The 16,038-nt window shown below is 38.0% G+C and overlaps 10 protein-coding genes across 10 annotated transcripts in view; 7 read left to right on the plus strand and 3 right to left on the minus strand.

Annotated features, from left to right (window-relative positions):
• Positions 1–128: 128 nt before the first annotated feature.
• Positions 129–3,254, plus strand: FDP41_002305 (uncharacterized protein; the record flags this gene model as incomplete). The annotated part of the gene is made up of 1 exon (XM_044705485.1): positions 129–3,254. One exon carries the CDS (start codon positions 129–131, stop codon positions 3,252–3,254), a length of 3,126 nt encoding a protein of 1,041 aa, XP_044563198.1.
• An 89-nt stretch (positions 3,255–3,343) lies between these two features.
• Positions 3,344–3,949, minus strand: FDP41_002306 (uncharacterized protein; the record flags this gene model as incomplete). Its single annotated transcript, XM_044705486.1, has 1 exon — positions 3,344–3,949. The coding sequence occupies one exon, from the start codon at positions 3,947–3,949 to the stop codon at positions 3,344–3,346; it is 606 nt and encodes a 201-aa protein (XP_044563199.1).
• Positions 3,950–4,030: 81 nt separating this feature from the next.
• FDP41_002307 (uncharacterized protein) lies at positions 4,031–6,586 on the minus strand (the record flags this gene model as incomplete). Its single annotated transcript, XM_044705487.1, has 1 exon — positions 4,031–6,586. One exon carries the CDS (start codon positions 6,584–6,586, stop codon positions 4,031–4,033), a length of 2,556 nt encoding a protein of 851 aa, XP_044563200.1.
• A 564-nt stretch (positions 6,587–7,150) lies between these two features.
• On the plus strand, positions 7,151–7,600 carry FDP41_002308 (uncharacterized protein; the record flags this gene model as incomplete). The annotated part of the gene is made up of 1 exon (XM_044705488.1): positions 7,151–7,600. One exon carries the CDS (start codon positions 7,151–7,153, stop codon positions 7,598–7,600), a length of 450 nt encoding a protein of 149 aa, XP_044563201.1.
• A 222-nt stretch (positions 7,601–7,822) lies between these two features.
• On the minus strand, positions 7,823–8,670 carry FDP41_002309 (uncharacterized protein; the record flags this gene model as incomplete). Its single annotated transcript, XM_044705489.1, has 2 exons — positions 7,823–8,451; positions 8,532–8,670. 2 exons carry the CDS (start codon positions 8,668–8,670, stop codon positions 7,823–7,825), a joined length of 768 nt encoding a protein of 255 aa, XP_044563202.1.
• A 173-nt stretch (positions 8,671–8,843) lies between these two features.
• On the plus strand, positions 8,844–10,373 carry FDP41_002310 (uncharacterized protein; the record flags this gene model as incomplete). The annotated part of the gene is made up of 1 exon (XM_044705491.1): positions 8,844–10,373. The coding sequence occupies one exon, from the start codon at positions 8,844–8,846 to the stop codon at positions 10,371–10,373; it is 1,530 nt and encodes a 509-aa protein (XP_044563203.1).
• A 122-nt stretch (positions 10,374–10,495) lies between these two features.
• Positions 10,496–11,807, plus strand: FDP41_002311 (uncharacterized protein; the record flags this gene model as incomplete). The annotated part of the gene is made up of 3 exons (XM_044705492.1): positions 10,496–10,560; positions 10,632–11,530; positions 11,575–11,807. The coding sequence occupies 3 exons, from the start codon at positions 10,496–10,498 to the stop codon at positions 11,805–11,807; spliced, it is 1,197 nt and encodes a 398-aa protein (XP_044563204.1).
• An 87-nt stretch (positions 11,808–11,894) lies between these two features.
• FDP41_002312 (uncharacterized protein) lies at positions 11,895–13,775 on the plus strand (the record flags this gene model as incomplete). Its single annotated transcript, XM_044705493.1, has 3 exons — positions 11,895–11,991; positions 12,049–12,177; positions 12,301–13,775. The coding sequence occupies 3 exons, from the start codon at positions 11,895–11,897 to the stop codon at positions 13,773–13,775; spliced, it is 1,701 nt and encodes a 566-aa protein (XP_044563205.1).
• A 178-nt stretch (positions 13,776–13,953) lies between these two features.
• Positions 13,954–15,144, plus strand: FDP41_002313 (uncharacterized protein; the record flags this gene model as incomplete). Its single annotated transcript, XM_044705494.1, has 1 exon — positions 13,954–15,144. The coding sequence occupies one exon, from the start codon at positions 13,954–13,956 to the stop codon at positions 15,142–15,144; it is 1,191 nt and encodes a 396-aa protein (XP_044563206.1).
• A 110-nt stretch (positions 15,145–15,254) lies between these two features.
• FDP41_002314 (uncharacterized protein) overlaps positions 15,255–16,038 on the plus strand; it is a gene marked incomplete at both ends in the record, with an annotated part of 798 nt that continues 14 nt past the window's right edge. Inside the window, one exon of the mRNA XM_044705495.1 lies at positions 15,255–16,038. This exon is cut by the window's right edge and continues 14 nt beyond it. Coding sequence (XP_044563207.1) covers positions 15,255–16,038 — 784 coding nt within the window.

The raw sequence follows: 16,038 nt of genomic DNA on the forward strand, positions 1-16,038 counted from the left end.
TATCAGCACGTGATCTTCAATTTCCATTAGCATTGAGGATTTCTTCCAATTCCAAGAATTCTTCAGGTTCAAAAAAAATGATAAAATAAAAAATGGCGGGCTTTGAAAAAAATTTTCAAACAAAAAAAATGAGTCTATTCCTTCTCGTTCTCTTGTTCGTGTGTGTGCTCTTATTGGCGACGGCCTACCTCCGATATCGAATGTCGCAGCCATCACGAGCCAATCGAGTTGTGTTTTGGAATAAAAAGGATAAATTTACAGTGGAACGAATATTACAAAAAGTTGCTGGAAATAAGATTGCTTCTTTCATCATTAATACTGCATCATCACCGAATAATGCCATTTCTCCGATGAATTATTATGGAGGAGGGACCTCTTATTCAACAACAACAAATCAACCAACAAGTCCTTTTCAAAGCACGACTGATGTTGTGGTAGTGAACAATAATAATACTATTAATCTCTCAGGTTCAAGACCAAAGAACCGTTCTTTATTGCATACGAGTTACTTGACAAGCTCTCCTTCAAAATACTTGACTATGAATCAACATCAATCCATCATCAGGCCTAATTCAACACCTAAAGTATTGGTTCCTTCGAAATTACATTTAGAACCAACTTCACCAAATTCGCCATTCAATCAACCAATCAACCTCTCAGAAGAGGAATTTTCAAACACAATGATTTATCGAAAGCCAATTGAAAGATTGGAAAACAAAAAAGCACCAGTTTCTAGCATTTCTAAGAGTCCGACTTTAAATGTTCATTCCAAAATTGCAAATGGAACACCATCTCACACTAGGACTTTCAATGATACACTTACAAACCTAGAAATATCACCAATAGCACCAAAGGATAATACTCATTCACTTATTGCCAATACAAGCTGGGTTGTCAATAATGGATCAATTTTGATAGAAGATTCTTCTGAGAAGGAATATTTGGAAAAAGAACAAGAAGTTGACAGCAATAGGGAAACGAATGAAATCAAACAAAAAGAGGAAGAAACAACTGGTATTAATGACTTATCAATGATATCTGTTGGTGACATGACAAAGAAGTCACCTAAAGGCATTCTTAAGGTACGAGGAGCACTGGGAACCAAACAACACGATCTCTCGGTCAATTTATCAAACCTTAATGACAGCGTTTTAAATTCAAGTGCTCTATCACGAAAAAAGAAAGTAGATTTTGGATTTAATATGGAGGGCAAGGGTGTCAAAAGAGACAGACCTAAGGGTTTTGATAAGGTGGTTCCAGCACCATCCGAAACTAGCTTTCCCAGAGATGTACAAAAAAGAACTAAGACGAATGATCAAATAATGACTGAAACAAATCAGCAGAGACAGGATCAATCAAGCTTGTCACCTCCAAAGACTTGTAGCTCATCTGTCCCTCTGCAAAAACCTGAAACTTCTTTTGTTACAGAAGCTGATAAGAGCATTTTAAATGATAGCATCATCAACTCCTCATACGAAGAAAAAGAAGAAAAACCAAAACGAAAACCAAAATCCAAAGGAAGACTTGGTTTTGCCACTCCAAAAACTATTCAAAAACAACGAGTATTGACATGCAAAGAGGATATTTTACAAAGAAAGGAATTAATGATCCAATTATTGAGAGGTGATCAAAGCCTAGTTAACGAAGAAAAAACAGAGGAAACCAAAAAACCAGACAATAATCTTGGATCATCATTTAATTTATCTAGCTTAGCTAGAAAGAAGGATGACGATGACAAGCCCTCTAGTGTTACTGCTGAGACAAGTTCTACAACGACAACCATCGCTCCAAAAACTGTCACCACTGCGGAGCCACCTGCAACCACTGACTCTTCGGTCACAAACACCGGTAGCGGTGGATTTAGAATTAATTTTGCCTCAACTACAATGCCAACATCTTCTGTACCTGTTTCTACAGAACAGAGTATCAAAACGAACAACATCACTACAGCTGCTACTTCAAAGCCAGGAGCTTCAAACACCATCATCAATACCACACCTACCTCAGCAACAGGTTTTCAATTCAAAACTCAAGTTGCATCCACTCAAAGTGACAAACCTTCAACGTCATCAGTACCATCTAGCAACACAACTGTGAATCTTAATGTTTCACAATTCAAGATACCCTCTTTGTTACCAAGTGGAGATTCTACGAATTTTGGCCTTCCAAAACCTACTCTTCCATCTAGCGCCCCTATTAACGTGCAATCATCACAACAAGCCATTCCAACAACGCCTTCTGCAAACACGATGGCAACACCTTCCAATCCAATGCCTTCAATCACATCAACATCCAATTTTATGTCACAACCACCCTCTAGCGTGCAACAAGCCCAACAGCCAACAAATCCACAACCTGCTAGCTCTCAACTTACCAATCCATTTTCTTCAACTAGTATGCCCTCAACTATGGCAACCAGAACCATTCCACCACCAACTAGTGCGACCGTAGTAACTCCCTCTGAAAAACCAGCATCAAACTTAACCGGGAATGTCAATACTGGCAGTGCTAATAACGCAACTACAAACAACCCTGTTTCGAGTTTAGCCACTCCAATGTCATCCACTTTACCGACTACCTCATCCACCATTAGCAACACAAATGCCAATAATCCAAGCGCTACTATCTCCACTTCAGGTGGTATTGGTAGTAATTTTGCTCCTTCTTCTGCAACCAGTACATCCATGACTAGTAATCCGACCATGACTTCTTCAAATAATCCATTTACAAGCTTGAGACCCAATAACAACGCTGGTGGTGTCAGCCTGAATAATTCAAAGCTGAACACTGCAAATCTATCATCAACAAGTACACTTCCATCGAGCTCAATAACTTCCACTGCCGTCACCCCATCAAATAATACTGCCTCTGTCAGCAGTACTTCCGTGCCATCGTCATCAACCAATGTGTTTGCCTCGGTCCCAAAACCAAGCTTGTCTCTGCAGAATGCACCAACAGTTCCTAATCCATTTGCAGCACTTAAGGCACCATCCACTGGCCAAAGTGCATTCCCGAGTGGCGGTGGTTTTTCTACTACCAATCCATTTGCATCAGTGAACACTTCAAAAGGTTCTAGTACCGGAGGAAGCGTATTCGCCACAGCTCGTTTTTCATTTGGAGATGAAAGTGATAACACTACTGCGACCAACAAGCCAAACACATTTTCGAGTGGTGGCTCGTTTTCGTTCTTGGGAAGCAACAATCCATTTGGATCATCAGGATTTGGAACCTCTGGTTTTGGACAACGAAAATAAATACTCCATTATTTACAATCAAAAACCACAACATTTTGTAAAAAGAGCATGCTTTTATCCATATTAAGGAAGTTAAAAAATTGTAATGGTTATTCTTTCTTGGATTGATTTTCAATATCTTTTCGTATGTATGAAAAATTCTCTTCGAGATCCTTTTCAAGTTCTTTCTCCTTCTCCTCACTCCTTTTAATTTTTTCATTGAATTTTCTTACTTTAGCTTCCAAATTTTTCTTTTTCACAGCCCAAATCAATAGACAAACAGCAACAAACAAGACTCCAAACGCTCTTATTCCTCTATAAATTACTTTTTTCAACATGACCTCTGCATCCTTTCGTGCTTCTAATTCCTTTTGTAATTGTTCTCTCTTTTGTTTCAGTGTCTCAGCCGAATCCAAATTGAGAGGTATCTGTAAATTTGAAGTACCCAATGTTTGTGATTGTGTAGAATTTTGTTCTTGTTGTTGTGGAGCTTGTGCTGAATTTAGGTCGGAATTTTGTTGATTAGGTTGTTCCGATGGTGGTGTTGATGATGGTTGTTGTTGAGTATTAATATTCTCTGATGTTGAACTTGCTTGCGAATATAATTTTATAGAATTCAATGAATAGCATCGGAATTGATGAATTAATCGTGATGAACCGTTTCTGGATATCAACGATTGAGTCAGGAGACATGAACGCAGGAACAGCTTGGACATTTTTTTGCTTTTTTTGAAAATTTTTCAATTTGTTTTCGTTTTAAATCATGAAAAATCGATTGTGATTGCATGCATGGTTAATTAATCAATGGATAAATTCAGCTCTCTCTTCCAGTTATTGGGTAATTTGCATTGAGACATGAGTTGTGTAATAAACTTAATCTTTTCCTTCTTTGTAATGATATTTTGAGAAATGCCTGAATCAATAAAGGTCATCATTTTCAAATTAATGCATTGGAGAACAATCTGATTTTTTAGAGTTTCACTCTGTTCGAAGGATGGATACCATTCAATCCAAGGTATGACTGATTTAGATAAAATGGAAATAATTTGATGGATGGATTGTGTGACAAGCTCACAGTTCAGTGTAGCAATTGCTGGAAATTTAAATTCGTGAATGGTAGCAATCAATCTCTTTTGAATGGCTTCCGATAACTTTGTTTCTTCCTTGGTGTTAGAACCTTCTAGATATACTTTGTATTCCTTAATTAATTGCATGAGCTTTGGTGTCTGTTCAATGTCCATTGGATTGTAGATTTTTGAAATGGTATGTAACAAGATGGAAATCATGGATTTTCGAATTATTTCAGGAAGTAAGTTTTCTGGTTCTGTTTCGATTGAGACTTCTCCATAATTGAAGAGTTCTTTCCAAAAATTGAATTTTGTGAAATCTGTACACTCGAGTGGACTGACACTCCATGCTGGAAAGTTGAAAGGTTCGTTACTTGATGTCTTATATTCTGTTAAACATCCTGAAGTGAAAAGTTCCCATCTTGTTAAGATTACAAATACATTATGCAGACAGAGACTACAATAGGTATCTTTGTACAAGGAGGGATATTTCTCTTTCCATCCTTCAAAGCGCTTCTTCAGCAAAGGTATTGAAATATAGTCCTCATTCACATCGTCAAAGACTTGCTTCATTTTCTCCACCAATGAGTTCATTTCGTTTAAGAATCGATCATTGGTCATTTCGGCTTCTCCATCCCCACCAAATGCAACCGCTCTCTCATATTGTGTCTCTCGATATGATGGCATGTAGGTAACATGACCGTGAAAGGATTTTTCGAACAGTTGTTGGTAAAATCTTTCCTGTAATTCAAATATTTGAGATTCCAGCATTTCAATTTCTGGCAATTTGGTATCCAAAAGATCAGCCAAATCGTCCACGAATTTGCTCATTTCCTGAAAATAGGTATACTGTTCTTCGTATTGTTCGCTGTCTTCATTGAGTTGCGAGAGCATACGAGCACTTTTTTCAATTTCTGCATTGGTTTCAATTACAATCTGCTGCATTTTGTCGTGTGAAATTTCAAGCTCTTTCATTCTCTCGAGTAACTGTTTTTCAACAGTTTCAAAAGATTCAATGACACGTTCATCATCCTTCTTGGATGAAAATTTCAAAATTGAAGCCATGAGCTTCTTTTTTTCTAATTCCTTCTCTCGTTGCTCCTTTTCAATTTCTTCACTAGGTTTGAATAAATTAGTTTGTGTAATGATATTTTGCTTATATTCAGGAACAGACAATCCTGCATTTCTCATTTGATTGAGCTCGTATTCGCTAAATTCCTTCATTTTCTCGTAGTCCTCTTCATCGATCATGTCAACATTTTCAATTTCAATATCTCCCATAGATTCTTTAACATCACCCTTATTTCTGTCGTCGTTTGGTAGTCCAAATTTTATCTTTGCATCCTTATGAGTTTCAAATACTTCCTCTTCTTTGTTAATAATTTCATCTACTGCATCTTCTGCTTCGTCATCTTCTCGCACTAATCTGCTTGTTGATTGTTGGATTTTGTGGAGAACAACATCTCCATGTTTTGTCACAATCGCCCTAGTATAACCTGCTTCTTCTTTAGCAGATTGACCTTTATAACCTAGCCCGGCCTTTTCAGGAATGGATGAATCAAGTGGAATATAATCAGAGGTATCCTCAGAAGATTCTTGCATTTGAGAAGTATTCGCTTCTCTCAACTTTTTTCTTTTCATTTTAATTGCCTGTATGGTAATATCGTCAGGAATTACAGTACCAACACCAGCATTAGGTTTAGTATTCGTGTCAGTGTCATCATGATGAGACGGTACTACAACAGCTGTGTCTTCGGGATGAATGGCAACAATTTGTCCCATGTTCTGTGGCGTCACAGAATTTTCCTCTCCCTCCACACTGTCCAGTATATTAGTTTGTCTTTTTCGTTTTCGAAGTTCAGAGGTAGAAAATGTAGATTGTTGTTTTGTAACTCTCATTGATTTTGGCTTGAACGCGATGACATCATCATTACCCTCTTCTTCTCCATATTTTCTTTCCAAAGATTTTGCTGGCTTATTGACAGTGATTTTAATACCACTCTCAGATTTATCTTCCTCTCCGTACATTTCCATTAAATTTAATACATTTGTTACAGTACTTTTCTTACTCGAGGAGGAAGATTTGACTCCTCCGAATTTATACTCTGCACTCTCCTCTAACACTTGTCGAATAATTTCTTGTTCCGAAACCTTTTCTTGTGGTGGTCCAACGTTTCTTTGTTTTTGATCATCTTCATGTTGTACCATTGGACCATCCACTTCCTCTTCATGTCCTCTCCGCACATTCCGAGATGAGATTGTTTTTGCAGATCGCTTCTTGATCATTTTTTATTGATACGATGATTCGGAAATATTCGTTCTTTTCTTCATCACAACAACCAATTCGTTGAAGGTGAATGTTTTTGAAAATTTTTTTCATCCCACAACACAACGAATGGAAAATGGTCTCCGTTCTTGCTCCTGTCTATGTTCTTTCGAAGAGTTTTCAACTCACATTTATATTCCGACATTCTCGAAGGTCAGACTCTGAAGACACGCCGTCCTATTGGGGTTCGATTCAAAAGGATGTCCATACCACAGATGTGCTTCTTAAGTGGCAAGTGAGGCACTAAAATGTCGCACCATTGTCAATCCAGATTCACACATTCATATATAAGTGGATGATCTCAGAGTTTTGCTCCACAGAAGAAACAGCAAGGTTTCAAATGGAAGAAACACACGTTCAAATTTGATGAATGATATTTTGATTGAACGGGGAGATCTCCTTCATGTAGACACGACACGTGTGCTTGTAAAATTGTTGACAGACCGAATCATGATTCGATAAATATTGAGACATCTCTTTGAAGATTCATCAGCCAACAAGAATTGCTAGCAACCAATCAAAAAATGAGTCAACAACAATCCACCAAAAAGCCCAAACTTTCAGTTCTCTCACTCTCGGCCGGCAATAACTACTTTGGAGATCAAATTGGTCATCAACTGTATGAAGATTACCTTCCATCAATCATGGCTGCTCAATCAAATTGTGCTCAATATTTTGATGTAGAATTGGATAAGAATAGTGGTAGTCCCTCCGATGATCGTAAGGTGGTTTCGGAAAGGGAATATGCAGAGCAACTGACCTCGTGCTTAGCTGAGAGTTTATGTCCAAGAACGTTTTTAAAGCAATCACATGGATGTGTCTCTAAACTCATCAGAATGAATGCAGAGTGGACACCAAAAATTGATAAGAATACTGAAAATGATTTTAAAAATGATTTAAAGGAATGCTTTTCGGATGTTAAGGAATGTGTTGCAGAATTCATTTTGCATGGATCTCTTAATGAAAATAAGTAACTTACTTTCAGGAGTGTTTATTCTGTGGCATTAGAAATTGTACACGCTAGATTTGTATTGTCATCAACATTTTAAAATGCTTTCAATTGGTCCATTCCGAATTCAGGATGACACTGTATATTGCCGATATCGAGACCATCATTGTGTCTCACCTCAAATATTCACACACACTACTATGGAACTATTGAGCTAATTCACTGTATGAAATAGAGTTCAAATTCATTAAGGATAATAAAACCAATTGTTTTTGAAAGCTGTTGGAACTTGACAACTCAAATATGCTTTTCTATCTAGCCAACAAAATCGCAGAGGTTTATCTTTCCATTCCTCTGCATAATCAATGTTAATTCTGGGACATGCTGAGATTTTGTAACTTCCACAGTATTGCTGCTTTGTGGCGATAGCATTCCCATCTTCAGAATGACCATGTAGATGATGATTATCCACATGACTTGTGCTCGAAATCAATTCCTCTAAAAAGATCTCCTCCGAGTGCTTCATATCAATTCCATCATGCTCCTCTCTGCTTAATTTGAGCGCATGACACAATCGAGCTGGCCCTGCAGAAACATTGTATTTTGAAATGTTATCTGCTTTGAGAGAAGGATTCATATCCAACCTATTTTGTTTCATCAAGTCAAAACTCTCAAGATCTGGCTCCAATGCCCGTATGAGAACTCCAGCACCAATTCCTTCTTTTTTTGCACTGGTGATATTAAAACAATCATTTTGTCCACGGAATGATTTGTAGATATAGACATGACCTGCTGGCAAGTACATGCTCTTGTTTTTTTGTGATTGTTTTCCGAGATAGGAATGAGATGCCTTGTCCTCATCGCCAAGGTAGGCCTCTAATTAACGAACGCCATGATGATCATTCCGAATGCATACGATCATCATGACATCCAGATGCAGTTGAAATTCAACGAACCTACTTCAACGATCACACCAGAAACTCTCTTCTGATTTACTACATGAACCAGTACCTTTCCGATGAGCTCTTTTGCCAAGGTTTCGCAATCCTTCTCATAAAAATCGGCAGGAACTCTCGTAAAGCTCGTTGCTAACATTTTTTTGGTATGCAAACACTCTAATATGAAGAAGGGTGCCCATGCTTGCTGGGTCACTCAGTCTCGTGCTTTGAAGAATAGTGGTCCATGAAAAAGGTGCAGACATTTTTCGAAATCTGTAATTAACACGTAATTGATGACGACAATGAGCACTTTACAACTTCATCAAAAAAATGATCATCACAGACCTTCATTCCGATTTGATTTTTCATGTGTTGAGCTATTTAGAGGGTCGAGAGGTTCTGAATGTTAGACAATGCTCTCACTTATTTTATGATTGTTATATGGATCACCGCAAACAAATTTGGAGAAATTTATTGCGGCATGTATTTCCAACATTTTTCGAAAAGGTGAAAGATTATTTAGAATTATCATTTGACAGCAGTTTCCGATCAAAGGAAAATATCGAATGTGCTTCACTACTCTTAGAGTCTACGGAAAGAAAAGAACCTACATGGATTGATTATTTTGATTTGTATTTTAAAGCCTTGTTGCATTCCGAATTGAAGGGCAATTTCACGTTGAATGTACTGAACCCACTGAAGGTCGCGGATGGCCTTTCAGAAAAAGGAATTCCCAATTCTCCATCTACACGTGGCAATAACCAACCATTGCAATCAAATTCATCTTCCACTCTGGATTTTATGAATCAAATTCTTCCTGTATCGTATAGCTGTTTCATGAAAAAGTTTAGAAATCTTGAAGGATATTTGCCTAACAACAATGTTCTTTCGAGACTTACGGTAGAGGAGAGGAGTGTGCTGGACGCCATGACCAATAAGAAGAAGTATTTACTTTTTTCTCGATTTAACGATCCAACTTTTTCATTAGTGGATGTGGAGAATAGACAAATTGTGAAAAAGTTCACAGGTCACAAAGGCACAGTGCTCGACATCAAATGCTTATTCATGGATCCATTTAATTTAAAGTCAAAGAATGTTGGTTCTGGAACATTCTATCTCAACACTACCTCTTCATCATTTAACAATAGAATAATATCCGCGTCCAGTGATCAAACAATCAAGATATGGAACTTTACAACAGGAAATCTTATTGAAAGTTTAACTGAACATAAGGGAAGTGTGGTATCCATTGAGAGTATGAGTGAAAATATTGTGACAAGTGCATCACATGATTTGAGCATCAAATTTTGGGATATTAATGTAGGAAAATGTATCTACACATTATCTGACGTTCACGAAAGACTACTCTACAAGATTCAATACAATCCTTGGAATCATCTTCTATCCTCATGTGGTAAAGATGGAAAGGTTAAGATATTTGATGCTCGTGCTGTTGCACATTCTCAGAAACCAATCAAAGTTTTGGAACATAAGAAAGATGGAAATGACGAGCTGCTATCTGTGTACTCTATTGCCATGAACTCTCACAGTATTTCTTGTGGTGGAAAAGATGGTCTTTTTACCATTTTTGACCTGCGCAAGTTGAGCCAACCACTCCTTAAACAATCATACACATCGCCGGTGGACAGAATTTATTGTGATGAACTTAAGGTCACTCTTTTTGAAGCTTTCTCGTGTAAGGTCATTGATTTATTGACATTACAGGAGAAGACAATTAATGAACTCGAAAATAGACAAGCCACATATTGTGTATCCTTAGGCAGTGAGCTATTTATTGACTATGGAACAATGGTAACTCAGATCGATAATCAAGATCTTTGTCTTGTTGACTTTCACTGATATTCAGAAGGATTACATGTACGATTAAATGAATTAAGAAGAAACATACGAAGTTTGATGTGTGTTTAATGATGTCAGTGCGCGCCAAAAATTTTACTGGTTTGCCTAAAGAAAAAAAAATAATGACAAGCACTTTTCTCGAATTATCGCCCCACATGGTCCTGGAAAGCTTCTTCGAGGCCAGAAGGTAAGATTGTACACCGGTTGAAATTGAGATCGGAATGGAGAGGTAACATAAAATATTTATGAATGATACAGAGAGGCAGAAGCAAACCGAGAAAGAGAAAACAATGCTGCAGTTCTCATTCAAAAAACCTATCGGAGATGGGTTGCCCGAAATGCTTATTTAAAGTATCGACATCATGTTATAACGATACAGCGAGTGTTTAGAGGGTATTTATATGGGAGAAAACTCAAACGTCAATTGCTGGCAGATCGAATCAAACAAGAGAGAGAGCAATTTTATCACTATTGTGCAACCCAAATCCAAAGAATTTACCGTGGCTATTATGTTCGAAAATATGTACATAATTTTTACAAGAGGAAAGAGTATTTAGAGTTTGTGCAGCAGCAAAATGCAACTGTCAGCGAATATGTGGATAATTATCGAAAAATCAGAGAGGAGGAGCTGGCTGACGAGAAGGAAAAGAATGATTTCAAACGATTCCAGGAATTGTCGAAATCTTTGCATCACCTTGTCAGTACAAAAACAATACCAGGCGTTTACAAACCTAATCACAGATTGATATCAGAAGAGACAGTTTATGGAATCCCCGTTGAGGATCAACTGAGATATGTCGCAAAAACAGAGTACATTAACTCTCTTTCAAAGAGCAGAGCTGTGCCCATCAACAGCACACTGAAATCAACAAGTAACACTGAACTCAAATCCAATCCTTCCCTCACTTATTTATATCCAGATCAATACAAGACCACAGCATCTAGTACTCCCGAAAAAGAGAATTCCCTTCCAACAAAAATTGATCAGAGAGACAAAATGCGGGTAAAGGACAAACGATATGGTCCCTTTAAACTGCCTGAAGACCTTTCCACCATAAAGAACAAGACCTACGTTAGAAGCATTCAGAATGCATGTAAATATGAATTCGATAAGGAAGTCAACAAATTTGAAAACATGATAGAAAAACAAACAAGAGGTATGTTTCTAAATTGCAAATTCTCTCACCTCCATTCTTTTTAGTATCCACACAAGAATACATTCCATACAAAAAATCAACCCCTAAGAATCTTGGAGAAACGATCGCTGCATCAGGAGAGTTCAAACCACCAATACGAGCCGTAACGCGAAAGGAGGAAAAAGACAAACAAATAGGATCGGCATTCAAGCCAACTATTACAAAACCTGGTGTGTTCGACTCTTCAACAATACCGTTTGTGGCCACTACTGTGCCCTATGCCTATAGTAAAAGGTGATTTAATTCATGATTTGAAACAAAACAAACAAATCCCTTCTTTCTGTAAATTGCAACAATTCTGTTGGTAGTTTAAATACTTGAAAAAATGATTAAAAAGCTTTCCCTTGAGCAGGAACATCTCATTAGAAGCGGTGTTCAATGCTCCTCGGTTAAAGAAATTGTGATGCGGCTTATTGAAAACTGTAAGTTCCTGGTACCCTATGGCGTATGATGTTTTTATTAAGATCAATATGAAACAGCTTTGGAAGCCAAGGCGACAGATATTTCAGTAACATTAAAAACACAACCAGAATTTATGTTGGAGGTCCGAGATAACGGTGAGGGTATCTTGTTTGCTGATATGAAACATATTGGAGACTCCAGATATCGTAAGTTTGAAGTTGTTGTTATGTGAGTGGAATCATTCTCTCCAGTTTCTTCAAAAAGAAGTTCAAAAGGAGAATCGTTGCATTCCATAATTAAGACCTGTAACGCATGCATCATTTCCAAAGGGCCAAACTTCCCAAAAGCTTTTAAAAAAGTATTTACAGACTCGAAATCATCAGGTCTTCAGGATTATACAACATGGAATCATGGCAATTCGGGAACCATCGTATCTTGCTCAAACGTGTTTTACAACTTTCCAGTGAGAAGGAAAGCCCTTGCTCATGACCCTTCCCACACAATAACTGAGGTTATAGAGAGCGTTAAACAGCGATCGTTTACTTCATTGCACACAAGTTTTTGTGTGGTTGTGAACGATCAGATCGTTGCAAACACCAAGATATCCCTCGTTTCTGCAAATTCCAATCCAGGACAAGCTCTCCTCGAGAGATTTGAACATTTTCATGGAAAGCGACGAAATGCAGTAATTCTTTCTGGCAATGTGTTTGATCAAGTGACCATATCAGGATTCTCTGCTCCTTCACATTCTCGATGTATTCAGTATGCATTTGTGAACAACATGGCGTTGGAGGTTGAAAAATTAGTCAAAGCTGAGGAATTTTGTTTGGACTTTGTTCTAATTTCAGAAAGCGCTGCTTCGCTTGACATTTCATTAATTTATCAATCACTAAGAAATGCATTATTTTACTGCAAGGTGGGACCTATTTCCGAGAAGGCACTTTCAGAAAAGTTGATTGATATGGAAAATGAAGAGAAAGAGTTTAAACCCACAAAATTGGGCTTGTTTGACAAGCTCTATGGATGTGCAAACAAACAGGCAATACCCAACAACAATCCAAAGAAAGCTATTAGAGAACTCATAGAGCAAGCGAAAAATGTTAACAGAGGGAATGTGGTTGGAAGTAACACTTCTTGCAAAGAGAACCTCCGGCTTGCAAAATTAAAGTATACCAAGAATGAAGATTCAGCATTCAGATTCAATAAGGAGCATCTTTCCAGAATGAAAGTGATCAAACAGATTGAAAACAAATTCATTACTGCTCAATTACAAGTTGGGGATAGTACCTTAATCGTGGCTATCGATCAGCATGCCGCGGATGAAAGGGTCCGACTTGAGAACTTTGAAAAAGTCATGTTAGATCCTATCCAGAAGAGACCAGGACCAAATATTTGTTCCGTGCAATATTCACAAATAATCTTCATCGACCCGGACAAAGTTCAAGGCCTTATTTCGAATTTTCAAAGAAAACTTGAAACGTGGTTTTGGAAGGTGGAGATCTCCACCTTACCCATTCAAAGTAACAAGGTGCCACTCAGCATCAAAACAGCACCTTGTATTTTCATTGAAAATGAAGCCATTACCCTCAATCATGAAGTGATGATGGAATTTCTTTCAGAGCTTGAACATGACTCCTCGTCCTGGTGTCCGAAACGAGTGCGAGAAATAATGAACTCGAAAGCATGCAGAGGAGCTGTCATGTTTGGAGACCCACTTTCGAATGAAGAATGTAGCCTTCTAATTCACAAGCTCTCCCAATGCACTTTACCTTTCCAATGTGCTCATGGTCGTCCAAGTAAGTAGTAGATTAGAAATTCACCATAAATATTCATTCTTTTTATTTCTCCAAGCTATCGGCATTCTCGCTAAGATTCCTCAATTATCGGAAAATAGAAGCGAGATTGCTCTTACCCCCAACAAATGAAGGTTCAATTATCATCTAATCTCCTTCTTCGCGTTGTAGATTCTTCAAGCAAAAAAAATGTCTCAACACGACGTCGCTGCCTCCTCGAGCACCACCACCGCCACCACTACTAATGCTCCGAAATCATCGCAAAACGATGACCTCATCTTTGCCAAAGATCCAGACACCAAAATCATTTGGTTAGACGGTTGTTTTGATATGATGCACTTTGGTCACGCCAATGCCATCAGGCAAGCCTACAACTTGTTCCCAAAGGTTAAATTATTGGTTGGTGTTCACTCCGATGAGGAAATTCTCAGACACAAGGGACCAACAGTGATGAAGGCTCAAGAACGTTATGAGCATGTGAGAAGTTGTAAATGGGTGGATGGAGTTGTTGAAGATGCTCCTTATGTGACAGATCTCGAAATGCTCAAAAAGTACAATGTCGACTATTGTGTTCATGGTGACGACATTTCATTTGACGAGAATGGAGAAGATTCATACAAGAGCATCAGACAAGCTGGACTGATGATGATTGTTCCTAGAACAGAAGGAGTTAGTACCACAGATATTGTCGGAAGAATGTTAAAATTGTCCAAGTACAGAGAATTGGTTGAGCAAGGCATTGATCCAAGCACAATGGGTGACGAATTGAAACCACAAAGCGAAATTGATCAAACTGCTGTTTCACCCTATACTCGTACAAGACAACATTATCCATCTGTTCATCAAATTCGCCAATTCTCGGAGAAGATGAATCCTCCTAAACCAGGAGCAAAGATTGTCTATGTAGATGGTGCTTTTGATATGTTCCACACTGGACACATTGAATTTTTGAAGGCAGCCAGAAAATTCGGAGATTATCTCATTGTTGGATTGCATGAAGATAAGGTCATTGCTCAATTTAAAGGACCTCATCACCCAATCATGAACATTCACGAAAGATTGTTGAGCGTCTTGTCGTGCAGATATGTCGATGACGTCATCATTGGAGCTCCATTCATCGTGACTCAAGATTTAATTGATGTCATGAAGATTTCTGTTGTTATCTCGGGAACTGTTAAGGAACCAGAAGTGAAAGTCGATCCATATGAATTGCCAAAGAAGCTAGGAATTTACCAACAAATTGAATCACCATGCCCAGAATTGACCACCACCAATATCATCAACAGAATTATTGACAATGCAAAAAGATACGAAGAAAGAAATAGAAAGAAGCAAGCAAAAGAAATTCAAGGTATTGCTAGCTTGAACACCAACAACTAGAGGGCTGTGAAAATAAATCTTCTTCTCATTAAGAGAAATAGACACGTGTGGTGGATCTCACCGCTTCCAACTCAGAATTTGTCCTTTCCAGCATGCAATAAGTCAAAAAAATGTTCCCACAACCACAACTTGGCTCAATCATTCGCTTTGGCATTCTTGGCACAGGTCGTATCGCTCATGACTTTTGTCTCGCGTTCAAGTCCATGCTCGTTCAAAAACCACATCTTTCATGCAAAATCGAAGGAGTTGCAACTCGAAATGATTTACAAAAATCACAACAGTTTGCAGCCAAGCATGAAATTCCACACGCTTTCGAATCATATGAATCCATGATGCAAAATCCCGATATTGATATCATTTATGTTGCTACACCCACTTCCGATCATTATTCTCATGTGAAACAATGTCTCGAGAATAACAAATCCGTGTTGTGTGAAAAAACTTTTACTCTCAATCACACACAAGGCAAAGAATTGTGTGAAATGGCTCAGCAACGAAAATTATTTCTCATGGAAGCGAATTGGATGCCTTTCTTTCCCATCTTTAAGAAAATGATCCAACTCGTACGAGAGGGAATCATTGGACAAGTCAAGTTGGTTGAAGCAAGTTTGGGATTTCAAAACAATCATGAAAGTAATAAGGGATTAGTGGATGTGAATTTGGGAGGTGGAGCATTGTTGGCTTGTGGAATTTATCCAATTTCGTTGTGTTGTTTTGTGTATGATTGTTTTGAACCTGAAACAATTCTATCAGTATCAAGCTTTGTGAATCAAGTGGATGAAACTGTCAGTTGTCAATTCGCGTTCGGAAATTCTAAACTGGCAAATGTCATGACAAGTATTGGAGCCAATTTAAAGAGTGATGCAACCATTTACGGCTCCAAAGGAACCATTC

This window comes from Naegleria fowleri, assembly GCF_008403515.1.
Source record: "Naegleria fowleri strain ATCC 30894 chromosome Unknown tig29, whole genome shotgun sequence".
Taxonomy (NCBI): domain Eukaryota; phylum Heterolobosea; class Eutetramitea; order Acrasida; family Naegleriidae; genus Naegleria; species Naegleria fowleri.